This window comes from Camelina sativa, chromosome 4 (genome assembly GCF_000633955.1).
Source record: "Camelina sativa cultivar DH55 chromosome 4, Cs, whole genome shotgun sequence".
In the NCBI taxonomy this organism is placed as follows: Eukaryota; Viridiplantae; Streptophyta; class Magnoliopsida; order Brassicales; family Brassicaceae; genus Camelina; species Camelina sativa.
Window position 1 is genome coordinate 8,681,093 of NC_025688.1, and position 11,620 is coordinate 8,692,712.

Below are 11,620 nucleotides of genomic sequence, written 5' to 3' on the forward strand. Positions count from 1 at the left end.
TCGAAGATTTTGTTAAGATTTTACTTTCTTTTATTTACAAATTGTTTGGAATTTTCATATAATACTTATGATTAGTAAAATGCAAAAAAAAATCTCCATATGTTGTGATTTGAATTTTTTAAAACGAAGATATATTACTCAATCTAAGAAAAATGTGTGTTTTAATTTCCACATTGACGGTTTGGTAAAACTAAATTTATATAGATGATAAATTAATAATTTTTATTTGTTCACAATTATAATATTAAAACTATTACTTCATATTTCACAAAATAATGATACAAATACAACAAACAAACAATATAAAACTGTATTATACGTCAAAAAATAAAATATTATAATATTATATAATAATTAGTATTCAAAAAGACTAATAGATTTATAGAACAATTAAAATAAATATTATCTCAAACAAAATAACTTAAAAAATATATATAACAATAATTTTTATTATTATATTAGAATTTTTTTTTTAATGTTGACCCGTGCTTAAAGCACAGGATATCTGCTAGTACATATTAAAACCAAAAGAAAATAAATATTTAGTATTTATGAAAACTAAGCTGCAACTGAATTTAGTTTCTTAAATCCTATATATTTAGTTCAAAACATTGTTTAGTAATTAGTATAACTTTCGCAGTAGATCCCATTTACACATCTGAAAATAAATCAAGCCACAAATTCTTTATGTTTGTGATTGCCAACATTGTCTAGTAGATAAATCTGATGATGATGATACCCCAAAGCATAGAAGAAAGAAGAAAACTTCACAACAAATTCTTAAATAATGATACGAGTCCGGACTCCGGAGAGCCACAAATTAGCCTTTTTAAAAGTGGCAAGAATTTTGAATACTATGTTTTGTATTATGGTGGCTCAACTCCCACAACACTTGACCAAGAAGAGGTGCAACTAAGTTATATTTCTGGACCCTCATCTCAGTAGGATTCACCATTTCCATCCAAGGAGTTTGAAGAAAACAATATAAAGCACTCATGGAAAATCTGAATCTGAATGTTAAGAATCCAAATGATTAAGTGAAGCAGGTCAGCGTCGTAGAAGTAACATTGAAATGGTAGTCGGAGAACGCCAAAACATTGAAAAGATAACCATCATGGACTTTTTTATTAAAGAACTTACTAAAAGGATAACCTCTCTCCACCAAGAACTCCTCAAGCTTGCACCTACTGTCTCCGTAAACTCCCCTCATGTCTCAAAAGGATTCCGAACTTAAATCTCTCAAAGCCCAGTTAAACTCCTTACAAAAGCAACAAAAAACCCAACCCCCAATGCCATATGACCTTTTAACACCATATCCCATCTACACACCACCTTACATAGCCCAAACACAACTTTTGTCATTTTCCCAAGATCCAAATATATTTGGAGCATCCTATTTCTTACCAAAAAAAGTTGTTTCCGAACAACAAACCACCAAAAAGAAAAAACCAATAGAAAAATGAAAAGGAAAGGAAGCTACACTTGAACCACCCAAGCTTTTTCCCAAGAAATCTAAATCTCAAGACCAACCCGAAAAAAGCAGAGAATAATTAATGGTGGAGCATGCTAATCCAATTACTACTTTTCTCGAAAAAGTCGCAAAACAGAAAAGGGGCCTAAGCAAAAAAAATGTTATCAAAAGGACACCAACAACACTAAAGGATGAGGATATGAGGCCAAAATCTCAACATTCATGATTGTTGAACCTATTGTGGTCGAAGAAGACATGCATAGTGAAGGCAAAAACGTATATGAAGAGACTCAAGAATCTAGATGAACTCAAATAGAAGGAAATATGCGGTTTTATTACAGAACCACATAAAGGTTTCTCTTTTGACGATGTCCCCCCTTCAAAATAGTGTGACAAAGTATACGAGATGAATGCTTGACTGACATAAAAACTTCTTAACCCAAGAGCCACTCTACCTACATCAATCAATAAACTGGTATTTAAATTCCAAGGATGCCTCAGGCAATGGTTTATAAGCCTAGGTCAATATCGACAACTGAAAATCCGATAATCTCCAACAGTTGATGCCTTGGTGGGATATATCCACAATGAATTTCTAGGCACATGGAATCACTATACTGTCCAAGCGAGAGAAAAATATCTTAGCATGATATGCTGGTCCTTCAAGAGGAAGGATATTGAAAGACATTATGAGCGAATGTCAAAGAGATTTTATGCCCTGAATGGGATAGATGATGTCAACCTTAAGCAGGCGTACATGAATTAACTTCCAGAACCACTTGGAAATGAGACGTCATAAAAATTGTTTCTCAAGAATATGCTTCTCAACCAAGCTTCACTTGGAGATATATATCACATATCTTTGTCAGCCCTTGAAAAGCTATGCAACAACCAGAAGTTCTTCAAACAACTTCCAGAACAGGAAAACTTCTTGGAAAAGCATGTGATCGGCCAGATTTCACAATCAAATGCAGAGACAAGAAATGCCATTGTTCTACAAGTCATGGAAAAGAAATGAGCTTTAAAGGTAAGTGGCAGAAGAGATATGGAAAACTATCTTCCAAAAAAATAGAAATTTCTCAGGAAGAAAACTCAAAGAGGTTTCAAGAAATCAGATAGATGTTAAATCTGAAAGAAGAAAATACATTACGCAAAAAAAGTGTCCTAACAAGAAAAAGAGAGACAATCTCCATGGCTACTTAGAACAAGTTGAAGATATTGATGACTCGGATATTGAATCCATATTTTCTATTGATGATGAACCAACATATGATACATTCTTGCAATGGGTATGGAGTTTAAAGATGAATCATAAAAAGAAGATATCGAAGATGACAGCGAGAAAGACGACCAATTCATGGTGATCGACCTCTACAAGATTTCTGGAAAGTGGAACAACCATATCAAGAAGAATTGGTGTATCTAAACCAACCATCTCCAAATGCCAAGATCTACATCTTTTCTACCAATTATGATAAACCAATACTGATCATAACCTATTTTGACACTGGAGCTGCCTCACCCACCATCAAATGAGACCTCCTCCTAGCCTCACATTGGAATTCATGCTCAATAGCCTTCAAATCAGCAAACGGCCAGATATTCCACATCTCTCTTATAAACAAGACAATCTACATCCAACTCTTCCCCAAATACGATTAAATCCAAATTATATGGTTCTGAACTCCCTGGAAAATACTTTATACTTGGATTTGATGTTTTTCATATCCTTCAGAGATTTTCATGGAACCCGAAAGCTCTCAAGCACAAAAACCATCTACTACCTTGGACAAAAGTGTCTCATCTGTACCATATGGAGATACTTAATCGTGAAAGAAAATATTGCAAAGACGTCCTAAGCCACCTCTCATTCGGAGATTACCCTTCAAGAATAATGAAGATGACAACCTAACCAAAGCAAGCCACCCAAGAATGAACAACGATCACTAAAATCTTGCGCTTGAAGAAATTGACCAACTCCAGAAACAAGACCTCATTGAGAAGACCACTTCACCTTGGTCATGTGAAGCATTTGATGTCAACAAACGAGCTTAACAAGTGCGAGGAAAACTCAGATTAGTCATCAACTACCAACCACTCAACCATTTTTTTGCAAACGACAAGTTTCCTTGCCGAAGAGAGAAGATTTATTCCAAAAACTTCCACAAGCGCAAATCTTCTCAAATTTTAACTTAAAAGGGGGATTTTGGCTGCTATCAAACCAGAAGACAGACCAAAGACATGGTTTTGTGTACCAGATCGCCGTTACAACTGGGAAGTCATGCCTTTTGGACTTAAGATACCCCCTTCACTATTCCAGAAGGCTATGGTCAAGATATTTGAGCCTATCCTCCCAAATGCGATGGTGTACGTTGATGATAATTTTATGTTCTTGTCAGACAAAGTTTCCCACACATCATTAATGGCGCACATTCATTGTATCCTACAAAAATACGGTATTATGCTATCTGAAAAGAAGATGGTGACTGGAGAAATGAAATTTGATTTTCTGGACATGCACATTTTTAAAGGTGAATACAACCTTCAATCTCCCATTGCCACCCAGCTCAATGAGTTTCCAGATCCTTCAAGCAAGTCCAATAGTTTCAGGGAATTGTCAAATATATGGCGGATTTCATCCATGGTCTTGTAAAACATAGATCAGTTCTCTCTCCTCAACACAAGAAATGGAGCCAGATATGCACAGAAGCAGTAAAGGAATTGAAGAAAATTTCTATGACCTTACTAGCTCTGAAAATCTCAGCAAAAGGAAAGACGATTCTGCTGACGGACGCAAGTGATTGCTATTGGGGAACAGTACTCTTAGAGGAAGATGAGAGATGAGAAGGGAAAAAAGACATATATGTGGCTACAAAAATAGAGTTCTTAAAGATAGCGAGAAACACTACCATTCTACTTATAAGGAGATACTCGCAGTCAAAAGAGGAATAACAAAATTTGAGTTTTATTTGGTGTGAAAAATTTCCTCATTGAGATGAACATGTCATCCTTTCCAAAAATGATTCAATTCATGCAGAAAGTTCTATCACAAGCTCAATTATTCAGGTGGGAAAGTTGGTTTTCCTAATGGAAATTTGATGTCAAACACATCAAAAGAAAAGACAACTTCCTCCTGGACTTTCTTTCCAGGACTCAGTGACAGATTTCAACAATAGTACCAATGATCTACATCCTCATTCCAGACAATCCAACTGAATATAATCTACGAAGAATGATCGTCGATATGCCGCATGGACTAAGAGAATTGTTGCTCGACAACTTACTGATCTATACAGGGCTGGAGACACTGCATGGTTTCATGAAACTTAATATACACATATTGTATTAACCAACATCCACTTCTTGGCTTCCTTTATCATCCAGCCTATCCTTTCCTCACTACTATTCATTACAGTTGATTCCCTATAGAAGCATACCTCCTACTGTAACACCCGCTAACCAAAAAGTGTGTTTTGGAGGTGGGAGTCGATCGACACCAGCAAATTCCAGTTCGACCGAATTGATTTGTTTTGTCGATATGGGTTGATTTGGGTTGATTTGGGTTTATTTGGGTTTAAGTGGAATCTCCATAGTATGTATTTAAGCGGAGAAGCGATCTAAGTCGAGGGTTTTAGTGTGTTTGTCGCCGTTTTCCGAAAGAACAGAGGGAGAAAGAGAGAGCTTGTGAGTTTAGAGTTTTTTTGGTTTTTCTTGACTGTTTTGGTGAGATCTGTTGTTGTGGAAGGGAGTGCTGTTATTGGGAACGAAGGAGAAGCTTCTTAAGGTTTTGGATTCATCGTTTTTGAGCCAGATCTTCATGGCTGATCTAAGCCTGAGATCTCTTTTGTTTTGCTTGTTTAATTTTGTTTGTGGTGTTTTCTTGCTTGGGTTGGTTTTATTATGGTTTCTATAGGTTCCTCAAGCTTATGGGTGAGTTTGGGACGGATTAGAGATGGTTGGAAATAGAGGTTCGACGTTCGGCTTTGAACAGATCGCGTCTGCGGAGTCAATGTTGATTGACACCAGTTTGGTGTCGGTCGACACCAAGGAGGAGTGTCGATCGACACCAATATGGCATCGGTCGACACCATATTCGACACTTGTTTCCTGGTTTGATGTGTTTGTTTCCTGGTTTGATGTGTTTTTTGTGTTATTTGTGTGGCTTAACATTGGAATCTCACTTGATTGTGTGTATAGCCCAGTAGATGGAAGGATAGCCTCACTGAGTATTTATGACCATACTCATACATCTCAATTTGTGGTTGTGGTGCAGGTAAAGGCAAAGTGTAATCATGGAATCAAGGCGATGAGGAGGAAGATGTTCTAGAGGCTTGATTGATTGTGGTCTAGCTATTGTTAAGTTTCCATAGTTGAGTTGATAGAACATTGTAGGATGTTGGAATTTGTTATTTACTTGATTGGTTATTTGATGATTTCATTGTTGGATTTTTTATTGGCTAATGGAATTGTTTGGTTATCCGCTGTTGATTATTGATGTTAGTTTGCGAGTGGGTATGAAACCACTAGAGATTATAATATAAAAAAAAAACGGAAAGGGTTGTTTCACCTACTTTAGTATTTGGCAGATTTATACACTATTACATTCCTCATCCACAAAAGTCCAACACTTGGAGAAATGAATATTGACCAGACGAAAGACGCATTATAATTTACTATACAAATGGCTCATGATGTTCACGATGTTACCTAGTGGCAAGAACATGTTCGAGCACAGCCTGAGCTGGAAATACTTGTCACGTTCAGGATCACTACAATCCAAGAAGAACAAGACGGCGAAATCATTATCATAAAGAAATATGATGCAAACGTTGAGACAAGCTACAATAATGACGCTTTTAACTTGGGGAACTTTCATCAATGCACAAAGCAAATAGCACTGACCCCAATCTTTGTTGTCCTCACATAGTGCACTGACCCAACAGACACGTCTATCCGTTAGGATTGGTAGAAGAAATACGACAAGTGCTAGCAGGCTTCCATGATCAATACGCATGGCAATAATCTAATCTAGATCATTTAGTGTATAGAATTGAAGGAAAAAATATAAGATAAAGCGATACATTATAGGCCAAAAGATCTATGTCACAAGACGCCACAAAGAGCGAAAAAAGACGACAACAGATAAGATGGACGTCGCCTCTCTTTTGGAGACATGGGAATAAGTGTGACACAAGTGTGTGATAGATCATGAAAACATGTATGATAAATAAAAGACAAAATATGATGTGAAAGTATATGGTTGTGAGAGGAGTTGAATAAATATGATGTTGTAAAATAAAGTATGAAAATATTTTAAAGAATGTTCTATGTAATATTTCCTAAGACTTCTACTATAAATAGCGAGGGCTGGTGAAGAGTTTCATTCAAGCTTGAGAGAGTGAGTTTGAGTAAAAATAACAAAAATCCTTGTAATTCTTTAAGTGTTTAAATAATAAAAGCTTCTCGCTTTATATAAAGATCTTTATTATATCTTTTGATAATCATTCTCTAAATACTTCATAAATACTTAGCTTTATATATTTGATCCTGAAAACCTTCTTAGTTGTTGTAACATGGCCTAACTAAAAACTATCTTACAAGGCATTTATGCCGAGAGTAAACCACGAGAATCTAGCACGAACTACTCAAGACACTATACATTTTGTTTAACCTTAGCTGAATTCATGAATCTGTATAATTAATTTTAAATGTCTATGTCCATTGTTTCATTTATGGATCTTTATACATGTTATCTGTTGTTTAAAGAAGTAAGAAGAGACTTTTATCAAAATAAAAACCAAAAAAAAAGTAACCAAGAAGAGTTTTCATACTTGGGATTTGAGATAGAATAAAGATTAGGACGAAATCTAAAATAAAATAATAGGTATGACTTTTAACACAATGCCATACAAAAAAATTTCAGGTGAAGAAAGTAGTAAGCGATAAAAACATAGTTAACATGGTATAAAGTAGAGGTACAAAAAACCAAGATAAACAAACAAAAATATTGATTTTTAAGATCGCTTTATATGAATTTTTTATGATTTTTGTATATGACGAATTTTTAGAATCATCCGGTTCAGTGGCGGACTCTACAAAAGAAATCAGTTTACCAAGGTCAAAAAAAGTTTATAGGGGTCAATTGTGCTATTTTAAAAGGGTTAATTTGATTTTTTCCCTAAAAATTTAACTAATTTTAAAAATTCACCAGGATCATTTAACTCACATGGTTGTACACTAGCTCCGCCTCTGCTCAGATTATCTTGGTTCAAATCAAGAATAAACCACTAAGGTCATATTCAGCCCGTCAACATAAGTCCGATGAGCTCTACACAAACCTATGATGGAAAAAGAAAGATAAAACCAATGATGAGAGAAAATCATCTTCATAACCGACAATAGAACCTATTCGTAAAAACTGAGGCACTTTGGATTGAAAACCTCAGTACAAACTACCAGCGACATGTCAATAATATGTTCGTTGATATCCTTTGTTATAAGATGAAATTTTACATTGCCGACATGCTTATCAAATTTATCTCTATTCGTAAAGAATCATATTGACCATATGAGGGGTTGTTTCAATATATAGGATTAGTTCTAAATGAATTTTGAACCAGGTACGTACACTTTTGGCATCGCGTCAACAGAGTTCCTTGGATACATAGTTACTGAGACAGGGATTGAAGCCAATCTGAAAAAGATTCTCACTGTAATCAAATTTCTTTCATCAAAAAAACAAGAAGGATATATAGTGATTGTCATGTTGCATCATAGACTTCAAATCGTTTCATCGACTGATCAACTGATAGATGCTTACCGTTTTATCAACTTTTATGCGGGGAACAAGGATTTTCAGTGGGATGAAAAATGTGAGAGCGTGGATAAGTTACCACACTCATTGGTAGCTACTCGTAGATTTCTCGATGTCCTTAGACTAGTTGCACATGTTTTTGCCAATGTTCAAGAAAATGCTAAGAGGTAACTAGGCGGTGACCCAACGCCTAGCGCCTCGAACGCTTAATCGGGGTCTAGGCTATTTTAGGCGATTTAAGCGTTTTCAACATAAAACATTATATATGTTATATTATAGATACAAATATATGTTAGATAGTTAAAAGTAATAAATCATAAATAAAATTAGAAAAAAAATATTTTTTTAATTGATATCAACAACATATAAAGGTTTATAATTATGTATATAAATGTAAAAATTTAAATTTTAAATATACATAATTAAAAATTAAATAATATATTAAATCAAAATATATGTGATTTTAGACGGTTTAAACAGTCGTCTAGGCGTCGGTTTAACGCCTAATAAAGTCTTCCAATTTGTTATAGGCAAAATAGTAGTTTATGTAAGTGTCAAAATGTGCTCTTAAACTTTTTTTTGCCTATAACAAATTACGAGTAGCTACCAATGGTAGCACAATTTCTGATAAGTCAAAACTGTTTTTACGTTTTGATAAGTAATTTATGTTTGTGATAAGTCAAAATTTCTTTATGTATATAAATGAATACCCGAGTCTCATAAATTTACTTAAAGTGTATTTAATTATACGTATTAAATATGTCTGCTGTAACTAAATACATATTTTTAATAGATAATGTTTTAAACCTTAGTAATTTATTTTATATATATCCAAAGTCTTGAATAATGTGATAATGTTAAAATGAAAATAATTGATTAAATAGAATTTATCAATACAATATATAAGGAGACTTTTCTATATATAAGCAAACCATTTATGTATACTATTTTATATACCTCTCTATATTAGTAAACAAATTTCTCTTGCTATTTATTTTATATTTTATTTTAATTTTTGATTAATTTCTATCTTATCATGGATATCCATATATATATATAATATTAATTAATAAATATATCAAAAAAATATAGAAATAATTTGTGGTGATCCTTAAACCTTACCTACAATTCTTATGAATTTTTGAAATACTAAGCCGGCCATTAATAACTATCACACAGTTAGTAGATATAAAACCAAAATAAATTCCTAGAAAATTATAAAATTAAATATCAAATCCAGTAAATGATGGTAGATATGATTCCTAATTTAAGCAATCCAAAAAAGTTTTATCTGAAAAAGGAGCATGTTATCACGCGCCTTCACGTACCCTTAAAACACGACTAGAAGGAGTCAAATTGAAAAAATTACCAAATTGTGTGACCAAAAAAAAAAAAAAACACTTAATAAATAAAATCTAATATCTGAGAAAAATTATTCAACTTTTCTAAAAAAACTTTGACATTCTCTCCTTCCTTCTTCGAACTTTTTAAAAAGAGAGAGAGAGAGACTTTGTAAAACCCAGACGATGATCATCATGATGATAATGATGAACAACATGTTCTTGTGTTCTCTTTGTTAAAATCATTCTCTTTCTCGTTCTTTAATTTTTTCTCCCTTAGAATCCATAATCCTCTGTTTTGGTCTCTGTTTTTGGAGATTGATCTCAAATCCAGAGAAGAGAAAAAGAAAAAGGTTTAATTTTTATTTCAGATTTATCTTTGAAATCTTTTTTGCTTTTTGTTTCCAGCTATTATTTTTCACAAATCTCGACATAACTCATCTCGATTTCACAAAATCCTTGTCTCCAAATCCAACTTTTTATTCCCCAAATCCATTTTTTTTGTGCTTTTGATTTTGAGATCAGTTATGGGTTGTGCGAGTTCCAAGCATCGTAGTAAGCGTTGTGTTCATTGCCAGCGAGGGTATTCTCCGGTAGACGTACCGAGAAGCCAATCTGTGCATCACCAACCACAAAACTCTGAAGATAGCTGTCACATGGTGGCTCTAAGTTCCTCTAGCCTTGGATCTCTGAAGCTATGTGATTCTTCTTTTGGGCATAATCACAAACACTTGGCAGACTTGAGCGATAAGCTTTTTTCCGAGGAATCTGCGAAAACGGGTAATGGGTTTGGTTCAAATGTGGTCAGAGAGAAGTCTGATAAGGAGAAAATGAATTTGGAATTGCAGGCTAAGCTTATGGAGGCGAAGGTTTGGTCAAGTATGATGAATGAGAAGATCCCAAAGGTTGTGCCGAAGACACCGATTGAGACGCCTCCGGGGGAGCCTGAAACGATTAATACATGGGAAATGATGGATGGGCTTGAAGACAATCTTAGTCCTTTACGATCACCAAATCATGTGAGGAGCTTTTCGTTTAATGTTTCACGTAATGGTGATTGCGAACGACCTAAGTCGAATGGTAACGGTGAGACGCTTTGGCTTCAAATGGAGGAAGCAGAAGGGTTTGAAGATTTTGATCCTGAGATCATTTCTTCGTTTAGGAAATCGCTTCAAGAACTTCCTTCTGATCATCCGTTTCACATTTCGGTTCACGATTTCAGATTGAATCCAAGTTTTAATTTCTCTGTTGATGAAAAGGAGGAGTGTTTGGATGAAACAAGAGAATGTGTTGTTGCTAAAGAGAAAGTGATACTTTACTTCACAAGTCTTAGAGGTATAAGGAAGACATATGAGGAAAGCTGCGATGTCCGGGTTATACTAAAAAGTCTAGGGATTAGAGTGGATGAGCGAGATGTATCCATGCATTCGGGTTTCAAGGAGGAGTTGAAGGAGCTGCTAGGGGATAAGTTCAACAATGGCGTTGGGATCACATTGCCTAGAGTTTTCTTGGGGAGGAAGTATCTTGGTGGAGCAGAGGAGATTCGAAAGTTGAATGAAGATGGGAAGTTGGAGAAGCTTCTTGAAGGCTGCGAGAGGGTGGAAGAAAACCAAAATGGTAATGGTCAAGAATGCGAGGCTTGTGGAGATGTAAGGTTTGTGCCGTGTGAGACATGTTCAGGGAGCTGCAAAGTGTACTATGAATATGAAGATGAAGACGATGAGGATGAAGAAGAGGATGATGATGAAAGTGTAAAGGAAGAAAGAGAGTATGGGTTTCAAACATGTCCTGATTGTAATGAGAATGGTCTTATTAGATGTCCTGTTTGTTGTGATTAGTTTACATGCATACATAAAAAAGGGAACCTTAAATTTATGTTTGTTTTACAAAATTTGTGTTTTGAGTGATTGAGAGTTTTTTTTTTCTTGCCTCTAAAGATTTTGTTGTACATAAAGAGGTTTTTGATTCAGAAAGTGTTGTTGTTGTCGTCGTCTA

At 34.7% G+C, this 11,620-nt stretch overlaps 1 protein-coding gene across 1 annotated transcript; it reads left to right on the forward strand.

The window, feature by feature from the left end:
• Positions 9,742-11,620, forward strand: LOC104780116 (uncharacterized protein At3g28850-like). Its single transcript, XM_010504582.2, has 2 exons — positions 9,742-9,978; positions 10,151-11,620. The coding sequence occupies exon 2, from the start codon at positions 10,153-10,155 to the stop codon at positions 11,461-11,463; it is 1,311 nt and encodes a 436-aa protein (XP_010502884.1). The 5' UTR covers positions 9,742-9,978; positions 10,151-10,152; the 3' UTR covers positions 11,464-11,620.